Source organism: Lithobates pipiens, unplaced genomic scaffold, assembly GCF_037356315.1.
Source record: "Lithobates pipiens isolate NorthernLeopardFrog02 unplaced genomic scaffold, aLitPip1_a1.2 Scaffold_25, whole genome shotgun sequence".
NCBI lineage: Eukaryota > Metazoa > Chordata > Amphibia > Anura > Ranidae > Lithobates > Lithobates pipiens.
The window spans coordinates 192,390,766-192,403,364 of record NW_027507787.1 but is presented as its reverse complement, the minus strand read 5'-3'; the positions used below and the strand labels follow the sequence as shown (position 1 = coordinate 192,403,364).

Genomic DNA, 12,599 nt, shown 5'->3' with positions numbered 1-12,599 from the left:
CTTGGCTAAACGCATGTATACATGACTAAATGCAGTTAAAGCAGGAACATCTAAATGCAGGAAACGGGGTTCTGGGAGACATAAAAGTTGTATATACTTCTCAAATTACCTTTCCTGTAGTTAGAGTAGCTAAATGCAGACATGTGAGTGTGAAAAAAAAATTGCAGTTCATTTTCATTAGAAATTAACCACAGCCTGAGTGGAAAAGTCTGTCCTCTGGCAGCAGCATGTTGCACAGAATGGCCCTTGCTCTCTGTGTGGAAACCATGATCTCTTGATCTCTTTGCAGAGTTCAAACATGTACAGGAATCCTGTGCTTTGCTGATTGCAGAGATATAGGTCACAGAGAGCAAGGGCCCTTCTCCACAGTATGCTGGCAGGGGGGCAGGCTTTTCTACTTGGGCTGTGGCTACATTCTAAAGTAATATGACTGCAAGACTGTGCACACTTCTGTCTTCATACACATAGCTTATATTTAGCTGATTTAAACTAAAGTTTAAATGGGGCTTTAAAGTAGTTGTAAGCCTAGTTACACCACTTGTTCCTACAGTTAAGCCTATAATAAGACTTAACTGTAGGTACTGAAAATATCTCCTAAACCTGCAAGGTTTAGGGGATATTTACCATATGCGCTTGCACCAACGTCATCGGCGCATGTGCATTAAACAAACGGCTCGCTCATGCTGTTTCTTCAGCAGCCGTGCCGTGACCGGCGGCTCCGGCCAATCACAGCGACGGAGCCGGAAATGACTCCAGGAGACATGTCGGTCGCCGGTCACAGCATTGTGCGGGCCCGCTGCAACAGTTTCGATCTAAGGTAAGTATTTCATAATGAGCTAGAATGCAATGCATACTAGCTCATTAAGCCTTTGTCTTACAGGGTTTGTTTTTTATTTTATATATTTTTTCGGGCTTACAACCACTTTAATACATTAGTCAACATCACAACATTTAACATGAGTTCAGCCAGTTGCATTGATCAGTCAATTAAACTTTGTAATATTATTGCAAATATACACTGCAGTTACTGTTAATGCAGATAATGGGCTTGTTCTGTAATCTTTTCTAACCATGAATAAAGCACAAAACACAGGACAGCAAAGGGGTTTCTGGCAGGATCAACAGATATTTTTGTTGCACCTAGTGAAGAGATCTAACACAATGCTTTCATCAGTGTATTTAAAAGAGAAGGTAAAGCTTTTTTCGGCCATACTTCACTTGTGGGTTCCAGATGTGCACTTACTTTTGCTCTCTTGTGACCCATACAGCGTATGGTGGGCTATTGCCCTCTATCTGCTGACATCACAGAGCTGCTCCAAGCTCTGGAAGGATCCTGACCATATTCTCTGGATCCATCCAGCTGCCTAATTGACAGGTGGCTCTGACTCTCAGCCAGCTGCAACCGTACCCTCTCCTGCCCAGCGCTCCAGACCAGAGAGCAGTGGCTGAAAGTCACTGCCCGCCACTCAGAAGAGACCAGAGAACACAGCAATCAGCAGTCATGTGGTCACTTATGCAGGCCATAGATTATGCAATTTTCTTTTCATTTTCTGCAAACATCACTCAATTCCTACAGCCGCTGGCAATAATCGTATGCTGAAAATCTGACATGCTGGTACAATATATCGACTTGAGTACAATGAACCTGCCCATAGATGGTTTGAATCTTGGCGTGTCCCTGCTGAACTGGCCGAGATTCAGACCATCTATGGTCAGCTTTAGTTCTTGGTCTTAGTGCCGGGTGGGACAGCTGCAGCATACAGGTGTGTATGTGTGTTTGTTTGTTTTTATTGTACCCCAAACTTCTCCTTTTAAAAGACCAAAAGGGAGCAAATAAGAGAAGTTAATTTCTAGGGTTTACATAAATTTTAGCCACTTCACCTTTCACACCTGTACACCCTCTATGGACCAGAGCAGTTTTTACATTTCTGTGTGGACTTGTTAATTTTGCAATAACTTTGTCCCCAAAAAATGATGTATTATTTTGTTAAGTAATGATAAAAACAAGGCTTTCTTTTCATGATATTGTCTTGTAAAAAATTATTTTCTTTTACAGTGCATCCAGAAAGTATTCACAGCGCTTAATGTTTTCCACATTTTGTTGTTACAGCCTTATTCCAAAATGGATTAAATTCATTATTTTCCTCGAAGTCCTACAAACAATACCCCATAATGACAATGTGAAATACGTTTGTTTGAAATCTTTGCAAATTTATTAAAATTGTGCGTCCTGTTTCCACTGATCATCCTTGAGATTTTTCTACAATCTGATTAGAATCCACCTGTGATAAATTCGGTTGATTGGACATGATTTGGAAAGGAACACACCTGTCTATATAAGGTCCCACAGTTAACTGTGCATGTCAGAGCACAAACCAAGCCATGAAGTGCAAGGAATTGTTTGTAGACCCCCAAGACAGGATTATATCAATGCACAGATCTGAGGAAGGGTACAGAAAAATTTCTGCAGCATTGAAAGTCCCAATGAGCACAGTGGCCTCCATCATCCGCAAATGGAAGAAGTTTGGAACCACCAGAACTCTTCCTAGAGTGGGCCGTCTGGCCAAACTGAGCAATTGAGGGAGAAGGGTCTCACTCAGGGAGGTGACCGAGAACCCGATGGTCACTGGCAGAGCTCCAGCATTTCTCTGTGGAGAGAGGAGAACCTTTATGAATTCACAATGGGTTCTTTTTGTCTTTTGTTTTGTCATGTCATGGTTTTAACTGATCATCACATGTGTGAGTGATCTAATTTTATATGTATAAATAAACACTTTTTTATTCTATACTAGCGGTTTTGCTGCCTCAAAAAATCCCACATAGGAGGCTTTTCCTTTTACTACCTTTCAGAAGAACAACCATCTCTGCAGCACTCCACCAATCAGGCCTTTTATGGTAGAGTGACCAGACGGAAGCCACTTCTCAGTAAAAGGCACATAACCGCCCACCTGGAGTTTGCCAAAAAGCACCCGAAGGACTCTCTGTTCTGAGAGAGAAAGATTGAACTCTTTGGCCTGAATAGCAAGCGTCATGTCTGGAGGAAACCAGGCACTGCTCATCACCTGGCCAATACCATCCCTACAGTGAAGCATGGTGGTGGCAGCACTATGCTGTGGGGATGTTTTTCAGCTGTAGGAACTGGGAGACTAGTCAGGATCAAGGGAAAGATGAATGCAGCTATGTACAGAGACATCCTTGATGAAAACCTGCTCCAGAGCGCTCTGGACCTCAGAGTGGGGCGAAGGTTCATCTTCAAACAGGACAACGACCCTAAGCACACAGCCAAGATAACAAAGGAGTGGCTACAGGACAACTCTGTGAATGTCCTTGAGTGGCCCAGCCAGAGCCCAGACTTGAACCCGAATGAACATCTCTGGAGAGATATGAAAATGGCTGTGCATCAAAACTTCCCATCGAATCTGATGGAGCTTGAAAGGTCCTGCAAAGAAGAATGGGGTAAACTGCCCAAAAATAGGTGTGCCAAGCTTGTAACATCCTACTCAAAAAGACTTAAGGCTGTAATTGGTGCCAAACAAAATATTGAGCAAAAGTTGCAAATGCTTATGTACATGTGGTGTGTTTTTTTGTTTTTGTTTTGTTTTAATAAACTTGCAAAGATTTCAAGCAAACCTCTTTCACATTGTCATTATGGGGTATTGTTGGTAGAATTTGAGGAAAATAATTAATTTAATGCACTTTGCAATAAGGCTGTAACATAACAACAAAATGTGGAAAAAGTGAAACGCTGGGAATACTTTTCAGATGCCCTGTAAATTATTTGGTTTATTTCTCTCATACTGGCTCAAGTTTTTCTGTTTGCACCGTTATTTCTATGCTTTTTTTTTTCCTCTTCTACTTGTGCCACAACAAGATCCACTACAAAAGATAGATTTATAAGGGGACTGAAAGAGCAGTGATCTCTAGCCATCTCATCTCATGTAATGTGTCCCCAGTCTCTATCTCTTGATTTTTCTAGAGAAATTTCTGTAGTAATACTTTCTCAGGATATTATGTGCAGCCCTTGGTGGTGGTGTCGGAGGCCATTGTTCAGGCCCTCTATATCAAGAAAGTTGACCACCACTGACCTTCAGTACATCTCTAGATTGGTTTATTGTTTTGAGATACAATTTTCACTAGGCCCCATTCACAGTTGTGTGACTTGTGAGGCCATGCTTCCCAATGAGTATCGTTCATATCTGTGCCACTTGAAGTCGCAGTGACTTTAAAGTAGTTCCTGCACTACTTTGGTCCGACTTTCATTTGACTTGAGGGCCATGGACTTCAATGTAAACTCTCAAAAGTTGCATGAGAGTCCCACCTGCATGATCTAAATGCGACTTGTGTGCAACCTTAGAGCGCACAATCACATTGGTCAAGGCCAAAGTCCCACTCATCCAAAATCGCAATGGAAATGACACGTTTTTGAAATCGCACAAGTGTGAATGGACTAAGGGTAACCTCTGAAATGCATTTTTACTACTTTGCTTTGAATTTCCTAAGACAGGTTTACTTTCAAAGGAAAATATTTTTTATGTTTGGCTGGAATGTTTTGTATAGATTACTTAGCAATTAATGTTTAATGTGTTTCCTCTGGCCTTTTTTTGTTTTCTTGCTTGACCCTCTCAGGATTCCTCACTGATGATTTGGTATGTAATGAAGAAAATGGAAACCAGAAGAAGTACATGGGAGTATGCCGCCTGCCAGGACCAGGGCAGAAACATCGGAGACTTGATATCATAGTTGTGCCATATTCAGAATTTGCATGCGCACTGATGTATTTTACCGGCTCAGCACATTTTAACCGTTCCATGCGCGCTCTGGCCAAAACAAAGGGGATGAGTCTGTCTGAGCACTCCCTAAACAAGGACGTGGTGCGCAATGGCAGTGTGAAGGTCAATGCTGGCTATCCTTTACCAACGCCAACTGAGAGGCATATATTTGAAATCCTTGGGCTTCCTTTTAGAGAAGCGCATGAAAGAGATTGGTAGACTGGAAAGATTTAAAAAAGTGGTTTGCATTCTTTTTTGCACATGTGTGAATATATAAATTGTCAGATCATAGGGGTTTAAAAAAAAAACATGAAAAATGAGGGTAGATGTAGATGACTGCTAAGAGGCCTTCTAAACTCTACATATATCCGGAGCATATCCTCCTGAGCACTGTGCTCCTTAAAGATCCTTTATACCATGCTCAGGAAAACAATATGACAACAGCAATACAATGCAACCTTTTAAGCGGCCATGTATACCAGGTCTTACAGTGATTTTATTTTAACCCTTTACACAAAATCCGTGCTGCTCAGAATTTGCCTCCGCTATTCATTTGATTTAGTAACTGTTTTAAATAGAACTGACACAGTTGATTACAGTCTGTGATACGTTTCTAATTAAATACACTTCATTTAAAATTTTAGGACAAGCTTTTGGAGTTTACCTCCTCCCTATACCTTCAAAGCGAGTCTTGAAAATGTACCTGTCAGTACAAATTAAATAAGTATCACCGTCAGTACTCAATGGTGTTGAAGCAAGTGCACTAATATGGCTACAATCATCTTCAGCAAAATGGAACTCAAAAAGAATGCTGTGCATTTTTTTTTTTTTTTTACAGAACTTCATCACACAACAAATACTGAATGGTAATTGAGCTGTTAGCTTTGATTTTAATTGATTCTACTTTAACATTTTAAATTATCTGCTGTATGTAAAATATGAATGTATGGTGTTAAGAGTAGAACATTTTATTTATTTGATGAGATTAATATCAGTGCAACACACATTTGCTGTCACTTTGCATTTGCTTCCTTTGAAAGTTCATTCTGCCTGTTTTTTTAAACACTAACATATCTCACAGAACCTTTAAGATCCTTTACAACCATGTTTAGTATTTGAAAAACGAAGTCCACCAAAATGTCATTTGATTAGTGGGTATGTTTTACCATGTTAGGGCCCATAGCAGCTGCTTATTTTACGGACCTGTCTTAGTAAACCAAAAATTTAAATAATATCATGACGCTCCTCCAGTGATTTTCTTCTCTGCTCATGTCAGTTAAAAATTTCCTCTACACTCCAGTAACTTTAAAGTGGTTGTAATCCTTATAGCAGATTAAACACACAGTGCTTTTGCTGTCTAATCTGCCCCTCACTAAGCTGTAAAAAACCCGGCTGATCCTGCCTGTTCCTATGTCTCCCTCTGTGTACTGACCACAATAATCATGGCTGCTGAGCCCTAATTACCGTGGTCAGTTTACGTGCCTCCGTCATCAGCACCTCCCCTCTGTCCTCCCCCCCGCTTGTTGGTTCCGCCCCACCCTCCTGCCGCAATGAGTAAACTGTTAAAAAAAAAAATCACTGCCAGTCCCTCTCTCTCTTGTATGCAGCCAATAACACACAGTGTAAATGTTTGTTAAAATGAAAGCATGTAAATACCCTTTTTCAGATCTGTTCAGGCCAGTCATGTGACTCCTGGCCCCTGGCACGTGACCTCCCCGGCTGACATCAGAGATCAGCTTGAAGAGATCTGAAAAAGGTATTTACAGGCTTTGTTTTCAACAAACACTTACACGGTATGTTATGGCTGCATAAAAGAGAGGGGCTGGCAGTGAATATTTTTTAAAGGTTAATACTAAATCCTCTAATACTGGTGGCAGCATGAGCAGTGAGGATGGGGATTTGTCCAAGTCCAACTTTACAGAACTGGGTTTCTTATATCAAAGCTACATACTTAATTTTCACATAATAGTGAATACATAATATTTAGGCTAGGTTCACACTGCTGCCATGCGATTTTAATCAGTCTTTCAGTGCGATTTATGTAGTGCTTTTTCGATGCATTTGTGAGAGGACATATATTCTATGGGGCCACAATTGCAATGGAATCGTACCAAAGTAGCACAAGAACCTTTTCTAAAATCTCTCAGTGCTGAGTCGCATTGATGTAAACTGAAACCATTGAAAACAATGTGAATTCCCTTGTCATGCAATTCTGTGCGACCATTACTATATGATTCCCCTTTCTAATGGATCTTTTCACTGCACACATAATAATAACATCCTGAGAGGTTAAGGCTTTTTGTGACCACTTAGTGTTTCTTAACCCTTTTTTTAATCACAGACCCCTTCCCAGAAATATTCACATAAACACAACTTTGCATGCAATGAAATATGTGCTTTATCTTATTGAAACGTGATTATCTCATACATATGATATACACAAAGTTTGAATAATGTAAACAATTGTAACAAAAAAAAAAAAAAAATCCTTTTCATGCAAAAATGGCAACTCGTTGCAAAAATGTAATGCAACCATATTAAACAAAACAATTTTAATTCTGTTCAAATCTGCTACTACTACTAGAAAATGAGAATTAGTAATTGCCATTATGGAGTGGCACAAGATGGCAGTTGTGTAGAAAACGATGTTACAAATTTAAATGGCAAACATAGTCCAACAATGAGTTAAGAGACGCTTAGTGGTTGGCGCTATAAGCAGTGGCAGGGTGCGTTTTCTTTAATTTCTCTCAATAGAAAACCTGTATAGTGAATGTAAATGACGGGGGGGGGGATGTAGAGTGAATGTAAATGTTATTTTATGAAGTCCATATCATGCTGAAATTGCTACATTGCTACATTGACTTTCCTCAGCAGATATGTAGAAAAGGGGAATACACACACAATGTAAAATAAGTCTTTGCAAACAATCGTGATCCTGTTTTTGCTACTTACAAGTCTTGTCATTCTGTCTTAATACATATTTATTGAAGGTTTACATGATGGCAATGTAAGAAATTGATATATATTGCCAGAAAACGAGACAAACAGCCATGAATTTACTTAAAGTCAGTACAACTCATTTGAAACACATTTGGCCCAATCATGCCATTTCAGTTTGATCATTCTAATAAACACGTTATTTAATAGAGCTTTGAATTTTTAAGTAAAATGGAAATAGGATGAGTGGTGGTTAAAGTTTGTTGCTCAGTTTTACTCTTTGCACATCTGAGCTGTGCAGCAAGTCTCCTAAAAATAGTTATTTTAGACTGTGATAATGCTGAAATGCTGCTTCATGTATAACAATAATGTCAATATCTTATTCTTTTATGTGTTTTCAATAAATTATTTTTTTTACATCCAGAACCTGCATATTGTCTTTCTAATGTGAACTTACAGTGATGCCTTAACCATTTACGGACCGCCCACCGCAGTTTTACAGCGGCTGTTTGAAGGACGATATCGTTGTTATGGCAGCAGCTAGCTGCTATAACTCCGGTATCCCCTTTTTCAGCAGGAGGTCCGCTACAAGATAAAAGTGGTTCTTGCGGCGGATTCACCACAAGATCACTTTTATCACAATCCGGTGCCTTCCACCGCTTACCGTAGCTGTCGGCAGCGGCAGAGGCGATTGCGTCCTCTTGATGGCTCAGTATGGAGACGAGTGAGGGGAAGATGGCCCCCACCCGTCTCCATACAATTGCTTGGCGGAAGTGACGTCAAAACATCACTTCCACCCACAGCTCTTAAAGGGCCAATTGTTTTAAATGATTTTTTTTTAACTACATTTTTTTTTTATTGTATTTTAGTCTAAATATGAGATCTGAGGATTTTTTAACCCCAGATCTCATATTTACGAGGACCTGTCACGCTTTTTTCTATTACAAGGGATGTTTACATTCCTTGTAGTAGGAATGAAAGTGACTTTTTTTTTTAAACAGTGTAAAAATAAAAAAATAAAAGGTAAAATAAATAATGATAATAAAAAATACATTTTTAAACACGCCCCCGTCCTGCCGAGCTCGTGCGCAGAAGCAAACGCATACATGAGTAGCGCCCGCATATGAAAACGGGGTTCAAACCACACATGGGAGATATCGCCACGGTCGGTAGAGCGAGAGTAATAATGCTAGCCCTAGACCTCCTCTGTAACGCAAAACATGCAACCTGTAGTATTTTTTTAAATGGTTCATATTGAGCTTTTTAAAGGTAAACGTTTGTCGTCATTCCACGAGCAGGCGCAATTTTAAAGCATGACATGTTGGGTACCAATTTACTCGGCGTAACATTATCTTAAACAATAAATTGGGCTAATTTTACTGCTGTCTTATTTTTTTTATTCAAAAAAGTAATTTTTTTCCCAAAAAAGTGTGCTTGTAAGACCGCTGCGCAAATACGGTATGAAAAAAAGTATTGCAACGACTGCCATTTTATTTTCTAGGGTGTTAGAAAAAAAAAACAATCTATAATGTTTGGGGGTTCTAAGTAATTTTCTAGCAAATAAAAACTGTTTTAAACATGTAAACACGAAAATCTCAAAACGAGGCTGGTCCTTAAGTGGTTAAAGAGGAAGTAAAGCCCGATACTTCATCTTTTGCTTCCCACAAGGCTTGCAAATTAAAAGCATAATGGGCTAGTATGCATTACATACTAGGCCATTATATAACACATACCTGCAAACCAAGCCCGCTCTGTCCCATGTGCAGGCCATGTCCATCTTCGCCCCTCTTCCTTCTGGGGCCGCAGACTCCGGCTCTGTGACTGGCCAGAGCCGTGTCATGTCATGCGCGCGGGAGCCATTAGTCACGGCACACAGTGGGGGAAGAAATGGCACGATGGTCCATTTCTTCACAGCACATGCGCCGATGATGACATTGGCGCACTGCAAGTGAAATATCTCCTAAACGGTGCATGTCCAATATTTTTATTGATAGTACCGGCATGCTATGACACTTTTACTTTATGGCACTGTTTTTTAGACCGATTCATGAAGCAATATCACCATGTCCATGATAAGGAAAGTGGAGGTAAACCACACCTTTTCCATACACAGTGATTTGGTGATTGTGTCACATCATTGATACAATTCTGTGGCAATTTTTTTTCAGTCCTCTGGATCGGATAATTGATATGTTTCCATTACTCACCCAACTTCTCCAAATTGCTTATCTGCCTGCAAAACTTGCGACAATTATGTCAGTGTTGCAACAGATTCATATACACCTTACTGACACATACAATCTAAACATTCTGCCATCTTTCATAGAAATACAAGATTCCTAAATAGAATTTGATACTTTATGAATTCCAGGAAATTCAATTGGGTTGGGTGGGTGATTGGGTGAGGATTTCCATAGAATGTGCCTTATGTGAACTATGCAACATGAATCATTTGTGCACCATGGGTGCATCTGAATCAATGTTTTGGTGTAGTTGGCTTTCCTGACTACAAGAATGTTTACGCCTTGTGGCACCTTCATTAAAATTACCAGAACCCATTCTATGTTTTGTGTCAGTTTCATCCAGCTTCAGTTTCAACCCGGAGGAAACCCACACAGGCACAGGGAGAACATGCAAACTCCAGGCAGATAGTGTCATGGTTGGGATTTGGACCAGCGACCCTTTTTACTGCTAGGCAAGAGTGCTACCCACTACACTACTGTGCCGCCCCTATCATGATGTGTTCTGTAATATACTGCTGTAGCATTAGCTAGATAAAATATGTGGCGCTGTGTTCCAGCAGCAGGACGGGTGGCTTGCTCTCTGCTTCCGGAACTAAATGGACTGCTGTGTTCTGTATAATACTGTTGTAGCATTAGCTACAGTACATTCAATATGCGGCGCTGTGTTCCAGCATTAGGAAACTTCCCGTCTGCTAACCATAACTAAATAGAAAGAGGTCTTGGATTTTTTTTATAATTTAGTTCAAGGCTTCCTCTGATCGAGGTAGGAATTATGATGTTATCTTCCTGCCTCTCCACTTAGCCAATCAGAGGAAGCCTTGTATTCAATCATACAAGACTTCTTCTTATTGGAGAGTTCCAGCAGCAGACAGGAAGTCGCCCATACAGCTGCCTGAAACACAGCAAGGTTGATTTACTAAAACTGAAGAGTGCAAAATCTGGTGCAGCTGTGCACGGTAGCCAATCGGCTTCTAACTTCAGCTTGTTCAATTAAGCTTTGACAAAAAGACATGGAAACTGATTGGTTTCTATGCAGAGCTGCAGCAGATTTTGAACTCTACAGTTTTAGTAAATCAACCATAGTGTCACTTACTGTATGTAGCTAATGCAGCAACAGTATCTTGCAGCACACACAGTAGTCACATTGTTATGTAAAGGAAATGGTTTGTTTGGAGAAAAGTAGAAATCCAGCTTTAGTATGGCAATAAATAGTTTGTTTGGGAAGCTGGCCCAGTTAGTTTCTTTTCTAATGCCGCGTACACACGATCGGAATTCCAGCCAGAAAAAGACCGATGAGAGTCTTTCCATCGGAAAATACGACTGTGTGTATGCTTCATCGGAATTTAGCTGTCCGAATTTCCGCCAGCAAAAAATTGATAGCATGTTCTTAATTTTCCCGACAGAAAAAAATTCAAAATTCTGATCGTGTGTATGCAATTCCGATGCGCAAAAACTCACGCATGCTCAGATTCAACTAGGAGATGGAAGCTATTGGCTACTGGGTATTGAACTTCCTTTTTTTAGTCCCCTTGTACGTGTTGTACGTCACCATGTTCTTGACGGTCGGAATTTGGTGTGACCGTGTATATGCAAGGCAGCTTGAGTGAAATTCTGTCAGGAAAACCATCAGATATTTTTCCGACCAAAATTCTGATCGTGTGTACGCGGCATTAGGGAGTTAAAGTTCAAAACAAATCTTAGAAAGTATTATTTTACTGAAAGGGTAGTTGATGCTTGACTGTCTCACTACCTCTTTTGGTAGGTTATTCCAACAGTAAATGGCTTCAAACATGCTTGGGATAAACAAAGATCTATAGCCAGACAACAAGGTTAATGAAAAAATAAAAAAAATTCAAATGCGCACTGGGTGGACTACTCGGTCTTTTTCTGCTGTCACTTTTCTATGGGAAAGTGACCGATCATACGTTTTTTTTTTTGTTTTGTTTTTACGTTGAGCTCTGTAAGCCATGTCACTACATATCTGATAATATTCCAGTAATCAGGATTACGCTCTTTCATACTAGGTGGAGTACAACATTAACTACTTGCTGCCCGCCGTATAGGAAAATGATGGCGGCAAAGTGGTTATGTTATCCTGACCGGATGTCATATGATGCGATCAGAATAACAGAGCCGGCGCGGGAGCAAGCAGTGCAGCAATTGGTGGTGCTGTGTGTCAGTCGCAACTCCGATCGTGGTATGAAGCCTCTGACGGAGGTTTCTTACCACGTGATCAGCTGTGACCAATCACAGTTGATCATTGCGTGAACCAGGAAGTGCCGGTAAACGGCGTCTCTCCCTGTCAGAGGGGGGGGGGTCTGTGCTGATAATCAGTACATTTATTATCAGCACAGCCCCCATCAAAAGGTGCCAATCAGTGCCTGTCCCCCTGTATAAACGCCAGTCAGTGCCCGCAACAGTGCCAATCCCAAAAAAGTGCCACTCAGTAATGCCTATCCAGCGCCGCCTATAGGTGGCCATCAGTTTTTTGTTTTTTTTCAAAATTGTCAGTCTTTTTTCGTTTATAGCATAAAAAATAATAAAATACAAATATTAAATATAAATATACAAATAAAAACAAATAAAAGCAAAAATTGCCATTCAAAGTGCAACAGCGCTGAAAGCTAAAAATTGTCCTGGGCAGGAAGGG

At 40.3% G+C, this 12,599-nt stretch overlaps 1 protein-coding gene across 1 annotated transcript in view; it reads left to right on the top strand.

The window, feature by feature from the left end:
• Window positions 1-8,132, top strand: part of POLL (DNA polymerase lambda) — a 49,412-nt gene extending 41,280 nt beyond the window's left edge. Inside the window, exon 9 of the mRNA XM_077455340.1 lies at window positions 4,627-8,132. Within this exon, the coding sequence (XP_077311466.1) occupies window positions 4,627-4,988 (362 nt within the window). The 3' untranslated portion in view covers window positions 4,989-8,132. The remainder of the gene's footprint in view (window positions 1-4,626) is intronic.
• Window positions 8,133-12,599: the final 4,467 nt, after the last annotated feature.